The sequence below is a fragment of the Taudactylus pleione genome, unplaced genomic scaffold (genome assembly GCF_031769625.1).
Source record: "Taudactylus pleione unplaced genomic scaffold, aTauple2 ptg000041l, whole genome shotgun sequence".
Lineage (NCBI taxonomy): Eukaryota > Metazoa > Chordata > Amphibia > Anura > Myobatrachidae > Taudactylus > Taudactylus pleione.
Window position 1 is genome coordinate 24,107,348 of NW_028284443.1, and position 13,224 is coordinate 24,120,571.

The 13,224-nt window shown below is 39.7% G+C and overlaps 2 protein-coding genes across 2 annotated transcripts in view; one reads left to right on the forward strand and one right to left on the reverse strand.

Annotated features, from left to right (window-relative positions):
• LOC148538035 (uncharacterized) overlaps window positions 1–8,035 on the forward strand; it is an 87,520-nt gene extending 79,485 nt beyond the window's left edge. Inside the window, exons 13-14 of the mRNA XM_088457703.1 lie at window positions 3,417–3,512; window positions 7,693–8,035. Of these exons, the coding sequence (XP_088313829.1) occupies window positions 3,417–3,512; window positions 7,693–7,833 (237 nt within the window). The 3' untranslated portion in view covers window positions 7,834–8,035. The remainder of the gene's footprint in view (window positions 1–3,416; window positions 3,513–7,692) is intronic.
• Window positions 8,036–10,058: 2,023 nt separating this feature from the next.
• The window catches only part of ZNF277 (zinc finger protein 277), a 105,709-nt gene continuing 102,543 nt past the window's right edge, over window positions 10,059–13,224 (reverse strand). The window contains exons 11-12 of the mRNA XM_088457715.1: window positions 12,075–12,249; window positions 10,059–10,974 (exon numbers count right to left, since the gene is read on the reverse strand). Of these exons, the coding sequence (XP_088313841.1) occupies window positions 10,788–10,974; window positions 12,075–12,249 (362 nt within the window). The 3' untranslated portion in view covers window positions 10,059–10,787. The remainder of the gene's footprint in view (window positions 10,975–12,074; window positions 12,250–13,224) is intronic.

Here is a 13,224-nt window from a genome sequence, read left to right on the forward strand (position 1 = left end):
TAGCAAATACACATGAAGGATTGTTATGCACAGGTTTTTTCATGAAAGTTGCTCACTGTTGTGATTGGGTATATAAAAGCCAAAGCAAACTTGAAGATCAAACTGAGCAAAAAGAATATACCAACCACCATAGGAAACCTATGTATAATAAACCCTGCAAACACAGCTATGTATATAAGAATATATGGAATAAAAATGTAATTGTAACAGATATCGTGTTTCCCCGAAATAAGACACTCTTATTTTTTTTTGGTCAAAAAAACTCCATAGGGCTTATTTTCGGGGTAGGGCTTATTTTAATTACCATTGACAGCAATTTCAATAAACAGGTAAGTGTGAACAAAAAAAATCTACCTTTATTCAAAAATGGTCATGTCATCTTCTTCAACAACATCATCATAAGTGTCCATACCCCGAATCCCAGTCCTGCTTTTATCCCCATCATGCCCTTAGTCCTGTTTTTATCCCCATCATGCCCTTAGTCCTGTTTTTATCCCCATCATGCCCTTAGTCCTGCTTTTATCCGCATCATGGCCTCAGTCCCGCTTTACAATTCTTTACTTACCTTTATTTTTTTTCCTCTTTTTCTCTACTCTCCTCCGCGGCACTGCTGTAAATGACGCTGCCACACACGCCAGCTGCTGCGCGCTCACTGTGAGAGAGAGACGCTGCAGCTGTGATTGGATGCCACTTTTAAATCTTTAACAGCGGCATCCATTTCATGTGGGGGGCGGAGCTGGGGGCATTTTAGTGTAGCACAGGGACCGGACGAAATGGGGATTGTTAGGGCTTATTTTCGGGGTAGGGCTTATGATCGGGGAAACACGGTAGGACACCTATAATACCAAATATAGAAATCATATAAAATATTTTTTCTTTCTAAAATCTAAGGCATAAATGCTTCTGGTATTATTTTGCTCCTTGTACAAATAATTATAATAGAGTAAACCTAAGCAGACACATTTACAGAAAGCTTATAAGAATTAAAGCCGGCCAAACACTGCACAATAGCCATGCAAACCAGCTAACAAACAAACAACTGGTTAGAACGATTATAGGGGCTGATTCACTACGGGTCGCTATTGCGATCGCAGCTGCGATTCCGCACACAGTTCTGCTGTGAAAATATGCTAATGACTGCAATCTGAAAGCTATTATAGTGACGCCCACTACCGCACATCCGTAATACCTTGCAATCCTGCGTATATATGGGAACATCGAATAACATCGGCCCCTCACGCACAATTACAGCAGGTCTGACCTTACTCAGAAATTACCTTGTCGCACACAGTGAGTACACAAGCTGGGTATACCGTCTCAGTGGCTAATTTATGCGCGCCCATTTAACAGCATTCAAACGGACAGACACGTCTGCATTTCTCCTACCACTCCTCCGTCACCCCCTCCAAACTCTGACGTCCCATCCCTCCGTCTGCGATGGCTTTGTATCTGCGTAGGTGATCGCAATGCTAACTTACGTATACGCACTGAGAAGCATACGCATGCGCAGTACGCACCATCAGCCGATGTGCGTACGCTGTTGCAATCCCTGACTAATCAGGCCCATAGTTCAGTGTATGGGTCTAATGCTAATTGTTCACAGCCAGAAAATTGCTGAAAAACAGTCAGGGTGTTTTGGTTTAGTTATGAAAATCCTGTCCAATCCACGCGAACATTGTCCCTTTAACTCTGAGCAGTGAATGGAGATTGCCTCCATACATTGTGTAGTGTGTGGAGGTGCCCCAATTAGCATCCTGTTGCTACTCCCCTCCTCTGTGTCCGCTGCACTATCATGCAGTCTATGGCCATCTTAAAACATGTAGTATTGGGTTTTAATGCAGATGAAGGTGCACAGTTCAGTCACAAAGATGATTATGGTCTATTGTTTTAGATTGAATATTGCTCATGCCCATGGTGGGCCTTTTAAAAAATAAAAAATCCAATATTTAATGCTGCATGCTGTGGAGACATCTGCCTCTCCAGCCTGCAGCACTGCAACATCTTTCAGGCCCCGTGAACCTGGATCTACATTCTGGTCACAGAATTGAGCAATGCCCCAAAATTGGGACAGTTGGGAGCTATGATATTCACCTTTTGGGCTGATGTGGCCGCCTCTCTCATTGCCTACATGTGAGTGTACTTCATTACCAATTTCTGACAAGGACTCCAGCTCCATCTATCAGTACTCCCTGGTCGCCCACACTGAAACGCATTAATAGCCTATATCACCCGGTGCTTTGCACAGCAGGTCTTAAAAGCTCCATGGAATAAGCAAAACTCACAGGTTTTGAGAGATGAGAGATCTACATCCCAGACCATCTTAATGCGACCAGGCAACTCCTGCTGGTGGTATCCTACCCCTGACACATTAGCTGAACAACACAGTGGCCCTTCAATCAAAGCACCATCAGAGATGATCCCCCCAGAAGAGCAACCAAGAGCTCCATCCAACAATAATGCACTTACCTCCAAACTGGAAACTCCACCTGGTCTCTCCAGCAATCAGACAAAACAGAAGCTCTCAGTCAGCCATTATCAAGGGGTCAATTATCCTGGCTGACAAAGAAGGTATAATGGAACATAACATTGTTTCCCCTATAAACATCATGATTGTCAGTTATATTTTTATATATTATCTTAAGATTTAAAGTCAGTAACTGATTACATTGGGACAGACGTGCAGAATTCTGTTAAAACCAAATGATGTGAGAAATGTGAAAGTGCTGTGATTGTATATTCAGCAATATAAACTAGTTACATACAGTACTATGAAGTTTATCTAATCAGCAAATTAGAGATACGAGATACTGTTATATATGGAAAACAGACCATGACATCCTTTTAGCTCTTAACAGTACAAGTTTTAAGGCTATCCAATATATGCTTGAGCACAGGTGATTGAATCAAAATGACTGAAACCCCAACTATGTCACCAGAGCCGTAACTAGACTTTTTGGTGCCCTGTGCCAAAAAGAGCATTGGCGCCCCCTTCATTTTTCAAAGGGACATAATGCACCCAAAAAAGGGGCATGGCCTCATGGGGAAGGGCCAGGGAAGAGATAGGAGAGGTTAGGAGATGCTGGGGATGAAAAAAGAGGAAGCTACAAGCAAGAACGATAATAAACAGAAATTTGACAGGCCCAAACAGCGCCCCCTGACCTGTGGTGCCCTGTGCGATGGCACCGGCCGCACTACTCTAGCTACGGCCCTGTATGTCACCTATACTCTAGTGTGAACATCCATAAAAGCCAGACTGTTAGGGGGCTTAAGTACCAGTGCTGGCCAACACTGCTTTAGTGCGACAGCTGGAAATACTCAGTTATGTATATTGCAGTTAATATGGGGATGTTTATTTTTCCTTTATGTTGTTTATAAAATTCTATGTTATTAACTGTGAGACACCCACTTGTTGACAGGTTTTTACAGCATTAAAGAAAAACTCCCTGCATGTGCCGTATAGGAACTCCAAACTCACCCATCTCCTGCAGCCCTCGCTCAGTGGCCAGGCTAAGGTAAAGTATCATAAATATACAACTCTTTTGGGTTATACGAGTATATAATAAAGTCTAAAATATTTTACACAATTTCAATACAAATCATTCTGGGTGTAGCCAGCATTTTTTCATAAATCCTTGGTACATGTCCACAACATGAAAGTAACAATTATGGTTGTTTCAGACTGGTTGAAATTTGGAACTGTAAAAGCTCATACATGAGTCCAGTATTTTACGTGAAACAATGCGACACTATTGTACCAATATGGTCTCTGGCCCCATGATCAGGCTGCATTGAAAATGTATTTAATTTAATGTGATACAGGTTGAGTCTACCAAATCCAAAATGCTTGGGACCAGGGGTATTTTGGATATCGGACTATTCCGTATTTTGGAATAATTGCATACCATAATGAGATATCTTGAGAATGGGACCAAAATCTAAACACAGAATGCATTTATGTGTTATATAGACCTTATACACACAGCCTGAAGGTCATTTTATACAATATTTTTAATAATTTTGTGCATAAAAAAAAGTTTGTGTACATTACATGAAATTCATTTATGTTTCATATACACCTTACACACAGCCTGAAGGTTATTTTATATTGTATTTTAATAATTTTGTGCTTTAAACAAAGTTTGTGTACACTGAACCATCAGAAAGCAAAGGTTTCACCTTCTCAGTCATGCTAAAAATATTCCGTATTTCGGAATATTTGGATATGGTCTAGGACTAAATTTCACTTACCAGCATCAGGCTTTTATTTTTAACTCAAGGTCTTTCTTAAAGTTAAATCCAAGTAATTTATTATATAAAGTGAACTGAATGATTATACTCCATCCAATTGAATATACACTCCCAATACACAATTATCTCCCTACCAATTTTCAGTACATTTTCTAAGCAATGTTTGCAGCAAAAGGTTATGGTACACTAAGTACAGTTCATTTACAAGTCTCCAATGTGAGCAATCCCCTTAAATTGCAATGTTAGCTAAAGGCTTTAAGTATGAAAGTTAATCCTTTGAGTGGCAAGTTTTAAATTTTTGCACATTTTATCACTTTGTATTTCAAAACCCATCTTAGCCAGATTTTTCTAAATCTTGGAAAATACATATATTTTATCCAATGGGTGTAGTTTTGGTGTTTAACAAAAGGGAACCAAAACTCATACTGTGAATTGAAATGTACAGCTCACTCTCCCGAGTCCACGGTTGTCATGATGTAATATCAACGTTCTGGTAATGAATTTGTTCTCCTTATTTTACATTGGGTATGGTATTCCAAATTATACGGTACATACTGTATCCATGTGAAATAATGACTAGTGACAAGTAGAAAAATATCCAGAAAAAAATCTAAAAAAAAACATTTTACATTGGTCTGCACTAAAACATTTAACAACTTACATAAATAATATTGGAAAATATTTTGATGTTTATACATTATTAATATGCAGACTTTTATAAACGTGAATGCTACAATTTAACATTGGGACTTGTTGCACAATGAAGGGGCTGTAATGGGAAAATAGTTTGGACAGGTTCCGTTGCACGTTATGAATACCATGAAGCAGGACACACCTCCAAACATTCCTTGCAAAATCAGGACTGTCCCATCAGACTTAGAATAGTTGGCAACAGTGCTGCTCACACCAACCTGTTCTTACTGCTTTCACTACTCGCTTCTACTAGTGTCTTAACTGGCCACACACATAGCGATATTTTACCCGATCTGGCCGATTCCGACACATTGGAACAACAGATCGTATAAAATATGGCCAAATCCTGAGTAAATCGTGAGTCCCCACTCATGATCACGATGCAATGCGCGTCCCCTCTGGTCGCGCATCGCATCGTTAGATCTGCCGTGCAGTAGGGCAGATCTGACAATCTAGGAGGCGATGCACTGTGAAAGTCTGGTTGCAGGAGTGATCGTATGAAGATTGGACACCAAATCGTGTGCAGATAGTGTGGTGATCGTGTTCAGAGCTGCCGGGGAGAGTTTCAAGGGAAATCGTACACATCGGCTGATCGTGTGCAGATCGCTATGAGTGTGGGCACGCATGCACACGCTTCGTTCTGCGCGTGCGCAAACTACTCTGTGCCACCGCAGCTCGCTCGCTCAGCAAAGACAGCCCAGTGAAATGAGTGACAGGAGAGGCCGTTTGTGGCTGGTAACAGGGGCAGGCCACTAATAACGGGGGCGTGGAGGTGCAAACGCAGGCGTGCCTCGGTGTTTCAACGCCATTTTTAAGGCATGCATAATTAACAGGCAGCGTCATAGTACACGTCACATGCCTGTTTTTTACACTGAAGTCCTCGCAGTGCTTGCGGCAGGGTAAGGCAACCACAAGTGCTGCGATAGCTACCGATGGTGCTCGATGTACCAATGTTTTAATGCACTTCCTGGAGATGACGTGCGCTAGTGGGCGTCTCAACATACGCTAATGGGTGTCTGCATACACAGAGCGATCGCTCGCACAGCCACAGTGGGTGTGCTTATGCCTTGGCAAGCGATCGATTCCCATGTCGTCACTTTGACAAATTTGCATACGCTGGATGCGAGCGGGTCTGAATGAGGTCCTCTGTCTGTAGGTATGATTCACCTCCTGGAAGGCCGAGCATCATGTGAACACTCTGGACCACACCCCCCTTAACCAGTCCCAACACTAAATCAATGACATCAACATTTATTTAGGATCAACCCACCCCAGATATTAAATTATTGTGTTTACATTTAGTAAATAGGGCCTCCCCATCCACCCTAATATTAAATTGATAACTTTCATATTTAATAAACAGACATTTTCTACCAGCCAGTCCCAATATTAATTCAGTAGCGCCCAAATGTAATGAATAGATTTCCCCAAATCAGCTACAAAATTAAATGGGTAGCATTCACATTTAATATAAAGACCTATCCCCCCTTAAAAGCACAAACAGCATTAATAGCATTTAAATGTAGCACTATAAGCCCCACCATTAAGTTATTCGCTCTCCCACATTGGATTAATAGCCCCCACCAATGCTGCATTATATTTATAGCAAGTACAGCGAATAAGAAGCCCCCCACATTATAATTACCCAACATTTCACTGATATTCCCACTAGTCCCCATTAACTTAACCCCTCTCAGCACACATACCTGCAGCTGATTGCTATGGGAGGGAGGGGGAGTGAGGGGAGAGTAGGAGAGGGCAGGTACTGATCACTGATGTGTAGCACAATATATACCATGAGGTGGCTGGAGACACCAGGAAGAAGAGCAAGAGCCACCTGATGACTGGCTCCTAGGATTTTTTTGGCATTTGCTGTTGATAATCTCTATCACAGCTCTTGGGATACAAGAACTACTTAGCAACCACCACTCTGCTTGGCACATTCATCATCACATACAAATACGACTGACATATCCACCAGCAACACTTCATATAATGGTGGAAAACTAATTTAATATCCTTTTAAAGAGAACAAGGCAGATGACGCAGATCAATGTAAAGACGTGGTTATACAACTCATCGTATATTATAAGATTGGGTGATCAACTGTGTTACCTGGTTTTTTTAAGTCATAAACTATTTTTAGCTATAACAATACTTACATAATAGATTTATTGTTGAAATGACAAGCCAAATAAACAATTACACATAAAACAATATTCTGTTACTGCATCTTCTTCATACGATGCACAGTGTTGCATGGTTCCTATTTAGTTTTTCTTTATGTTTGAATACATTTAATTCTCATTTATTGTTAATGTCAGTAATTAACCAGACCTAAATAGTACAAATGGTTTATATTATATCATTATTATTATTTTTTTAATCTTTGGGGACTTGGTGCAGTGTCATCTAAAGTGGAGGATTTTTTTTTGTTCACAACTTTAAAATAGCTACAGGGGTGTGAGCAGGAGGACCAATTAAAAGCTGTAATACCTATGTTACACTCCCGTTCAAAACCTCACACAGACCCCAGGATGCATCTCAAGCACAGATATCTCTTTTACCCCTTTTCCAACAAAAACCCGGGTCCGACCTGTGTTTTCTAACACGGTTCCAACCCGTGTCAGATCCAATCAGCTCATACTGTATTAGGCATGACCTGGGTTAGTGCGGCAATGGAGATGGGGTATAAGTCTATTGTATTACACTCAACTATATCTGTACAATTTTTTCTTTGTTGCTTTTCAGTCTTGCGTTTTTGTGAACATCAGTCCTGACATAAAAGACCTTGGAGAAACAGTGAGCTCACTTCAGTTTGGTGCATCCATCCAACAAATAGCACTTGGCAATCCCACTCCACATACTTCCAGTGTGAAGCTTGGTAATTGATGACATCAGGCTACAAAATAAATTACATATTGTAAGGATTTATTTTTTAGCAAGTATTTATCTTTACATTTGGAATCTGGACCAGGAACTAATCTACCATTATGTGTACAAATGTTAAGGTCTAGCAACAAATGGAATCTGTAAATTGAACTGGTCTAAAACCATAATCTAATATGGGATCCAGTCTAAAGATCTACAGTAAAAAGGTAGACAATGTCTAGATAGAAAACAGATGTTAGACAGTCAATAGGTCAACAGGGACAAAAGGTCAACACACTAAAGGTCGACATGTAAAAAGGTCGACAGGTACAAAAGGTCGACAAGAAAAAAGTAGACAAAAAAAATGGTCAACATGTTTTTTGGGGTTTTTTTAGGGTTAGAGTTAGGTTTAGGCACTTACCCCAACAGTTAGGGTTAGGCACCAGGAGGGAGGGTTAGGCACTTACCGGAGGATTAGGCACTAGAAGGGACGGATAGGGTCAGGCACCTACCCCAACGGTTAGGCACTGAAAGGGAGGGTTAGGATTAGGCACCAAGGGGAGGGTTAGAGTTAGGGTGAAGATTAGGGTTAGAAAACAAAAAAACAAAAACGTGTCGACCATTTTTGTCTACTTTTTTCATGTCGACCATTTGTACCTGTCGACCTTTAGTGTGTCAACCTACTGACTGTCTTAAATTTGGTGTCTATCTAGACATTGTCTACCTTTTTACTGTAGATCTTTCAATCTACACCCATCTAATATAGTGTTCTTCAGTTCTACTGTATATCTACGTGCAGATTCCACACCAAAACTAAACTGTGTTTTCCGTTAAAAGCTACTGGAATAGAATATTGAGTTCCCTCCATCAGCACCATATGGCACATTTCCTATCATGGTTTAACAAAGGCATCAAACTGGTATCATCTCAATACCTAGCAATAAAATTTTAATTCCCTTGGCGAGACCCTCTGAATACCTATAGGAAAGGCATTTTGTTAACTGCTTCTCAAATTCAGCACTTTGCCGCTTTCTTGTATGTTCCTTTAGCTACACGGGAAGCACATTATTATAAACCCCTAATTTACAAGTGACACTACACAGGCTAAAAGAGTTTAGGCAACCTCATTGAAAATAGAAAGTTGGGTACTCGTATCTGTAGTGCGGTATACCCTGCTCTTGCACAAATGTATACATCGCCAGACCTTTAACTCCAAAGCAGTATGCCACCATAAACCCCTCTCAAAAGGCATAGTAAATTTTTACAATCAACTATAATCTATGATACAGACTGTTACCCCAAAATGTAATCTTAGTGGGAGGCAAACATGGGCAGAGTACCAAAGTAACATGTCTGGTCTATCAGAAGGAGAAGTTTCACCATTATCCATCTCCACCCACACTAGATAGAAATCATATAAAAGTATATTAAAGGTGGTAACAAGTCCCCACGTCCCATACTGTAGGATTTATTATTCTGCTTCCTCAAATGTTGAAGAGGCTGTAGGGAAACAAGTACATTCCTCCATATATGATAAACCTGCCATAAAATAGGTGCATATCCATTAGTTATGTAACTGAAGCCTCAACCTCTAAAAACTATGGGTCCTTTCTCGTGGGCTTACAAATTGATGGGTGAGACAAGCATGACAGCAAATTAGCTGTAAAAATTTTAATGAGGCCAGATGTCCAATGTGTAATCACTGGAAATGCTTAAGATTCTCCCATTCCACCCCTATTACACAGTAAGATCTGACAACTAGCAGCAATGGAAAAAGACCAAAGCATATTTGAAGCAAGTCACACAAGTTCATTCAAACATGGTGCCTTTGGTACATTTTCAATAGGTCTACTTTGCAGTGTGACTCACTGGAAGACCTTTTGACCTACTTATATAATGCCTTAGTTAGTATTATTTACCCTAACATACTGTACTAATCATAGAATTCACACATATATGACAGTGCATGAAACAACAATAGAATTACCTTAAACCACAAAGGTCCCAGCGTTATATCCCCCAGTACCTACCAAACACCCTTGCCCACTCTTTCCCTCCACAATGTAAACATGTAAATTATGGCAATTCATATTTTAGTGTCAGTTACAAATAAGTCTGTGCTAGTCCAGATGTATTAATCAAATATTTATGTGTTACTCTGTGTAACTGCTTGCCATGGTACTGGAATCCCTTGTGTAATATTGCATGAAAATAAAGTGATTAAAAAAACAACCAAAAAACTGGGATGACTGCTGAACCTGCTTTATTGCTATCATATAAGTAGTTTATTTGGTACTCTTTTTTTCAAGTCTTCTAAATGGTGCTAGAGTCATTTAACAATGTTAGACATACCGTATGTTGCTCATTTGTCACTACTGTTAAAAATAAAAAAATGCATCAGTCTGACAGTGCGGTTGTCTATCCTTGTACAGATTAACACAGTGTGGCTGCTTCTTTCGCCGACATTGTTTGCACGGACCGTTTAATATACATACTGTATATTATCACATACACACACACACATGCACACACATACATACACACCCCCACCCACACATCATATACTCATGTCCGATGTCATGAAGCATTACTGAAACATTGTATATTTTAGTTAAACCACATATCTGTCGACAATGATACAAGTACAGCAATTAAGCTAGTGTATTGAACTGATATGGAATTAATTTGCTTAATTAGATGACAGGTATCTTGACAGCTATGCAAAGCGTATTCCCCGGTGCCATGCCCGAGCGGCTGACACCTACACAGCATGCAGCCTTCATTTTACAGGAGTAGGTGAAATATGGAATAAAGAGAAATCTATATAAAGATGAACCACCTGCTGGTTCCATGTGAAATTTCATTCTGTCCCATTTTGTAGCACAGTGTTCTTTTCATATTCAGTTAGTCTGGTAACATTTCTCACCATCCTCCTAATGTGAGTAACACAAATATGCAGTCTGCATATTATACATTTAGCTCCTCAAGCCCCTGTCATGTATAAGCTGGTTTAATATGCTGGCCTGCTTTAGTGCTTCAAGACGTGACAGATCTTCTCCAATAACTGGGATCTCATCGCCCTGATCTTGTGCGGTTACGTCCTCCTCATTGTCAGACAGGGTGCACAGAAGGGAATCATTTTCATAGGTGGGAAAGTAGTACCTGCCACATAGAAGGAAGTGTGAACATTTTGTTGCACAAGGGTCAGGAAACATTTTTCTATTTATATGTATATATTTCTTTTTAAGTTATCTCTATGTTGTATTTCGTTATAAAAGAAAAAAAAAATATTTGTTAGTTTCATTTGTAATCAAATATTCTACAACAATCAAAAACAAATGAGGCTCATTTTCCATATGGCGGCCATGCAATTATAGAAAAAGTGGAGGGAGGCATAGGCAAACACAGGGGGGGTTTCAGTCTGCCTGGAAACCCCCCTCCCCAGCCCACACCATGACCACAATAGAAATAGTACTATAATAGAATTTTACTAGTGCTGTATGTTCTTCTCAGTATCACAAATGAAATAATTAGCACCACCTGTGGATCTTTTAAAATGTATCAGCCAGTAATAAATAATCTGTGCTCCTACTAGGAGATCTGGAAAACATGCACTGTTAGAGATGCACTGCTATAGAGTCCAATATGTACAGTATATATATATATGTCCATGACAGTGCTAGGTTCTTCTGTTGCTCCTCCAGGCTCCCGGACTTGCTCCAATAGTCTGGAATGGTGCCCACATCTAAAATAAATACGTTCAGCTCAGGCAGGATGGCACTACTGATGCATCTAATGGCTTACTGTGATCACTGGTCCTGACTATGCTGGAATTATTATTACACACGTAACACTTTGTATGATGCTTATCAAAGCGGGTTAAGTACTAATTCTGCCCTCTTCATTGACTGGCCACACTCGCTCTAAAATTAAGCATTTGGAAACCCCCCTCTGGAAGTCCTGCGTTTGCCACTGACATACAGTATATTGCTGTTAACTATAAAAGATACCAGGGGTTGGTAAGTAGTGGCTCTTCAGTCATTAGCAGACACACAGGTAGATGCACTAAGCCTTGGAGAGAGATAAAGTGGAGGCAGATAATGCACCAATCAGCTCCTGTCATTTTTCGAACGCAGCCTGTAACATGACAGTTAAGAGCCGATTGGTTGGTACTTTATCTCTCTCCACGGCTTAGTTCATCTACGCCAAAATGTCTGCACTCATCAAATAGTAAATGTAAAAGCTGAGTTTGGTATTCTTACTGAGGTTGATCCCACAAGGATCTCTCCGGAAGAACTCCTAGGTGTTTGGCTCCTTCCATGTGAGTTATTAATTCTGTTTTCGACTGAAACCTCTCTTGACAGCCATAGCATCGACGCTGATAGATTTGCCTTCTAATAAAATTCACTAATTTGACTTGCTGATAGAACTTCAATGCTGTCAAGTGAAAAACAAAACAAGTCAGTAAAATCAGCGTTTTCAGTGCTAGAAATAAGTCTGACATATGAAGGGCAGCCACAAATGATATCAATGTAAATTAAGTGCATGCATTTATCTCACAGCGCTTTTAGTAGAACTTGTCAGGTCTTTCAGTTCTCCTTGAATTCTCACACTTTGTTACAAGAGCGGTTTTATTTTCTATATATTTTATATGGAATCAAATATATATTGATTTCCACTGGACATGCCTGTGATACACCTAAGAAATACATTTTGTGTTATAAAACTTCATCTATTTATTTATAGGAATGGAAAATGCCAGTAAAGGGTAAAATAGTTAAAGATCTGTGTAATATGTGTGCTATATAAATGACAGTAAATAAGCTAAGCAGTTGTCTTTTGCTAGCAATCTCCCTATGGACTTTCCTAAACTAAGCAGACAACATATTTTTGCCCCAGTTTACACACTAATAGGGGTATTCAATATGGGTGCGATAACATCGTTTTTTGCGTTAATATCGCACTTTTTAACGTTTTTGCGTTAATATCACTTGTTTTAGTTTTACACCATATTCAATTTCAAAGACTTATCGCAGTTTTGAAAAGTCTTTGATAAAAAACAGTGATAACTTTTCACCATTGAATAGGTGTCGAAAAAAGTGCAGAATTGGGGTTTAGGGGTGCAGGCTTAAAAAAAAATAGCCTGCACCCCTGGGAATGACATTTAAAAAAGAACTGTGTCAAAAAACGTTTTTAAAAAAAATAGGGACACCCCAAAAAATGAATTAAAAAATTGGGGTGAAAAAAAAAATGGGAAAAAATTGTATAACAATAGGGAAATAGGTTCAGGGCTATTCTGCAAGTATGCGGCAGGTGTTTTCTAGAATAGAATTATAGCGGCAGGTGCACAAATGCAGAATTTTTAAAAAATTACTTTAGGGACACCAAAATATGCTAGTACCCATTTTCATG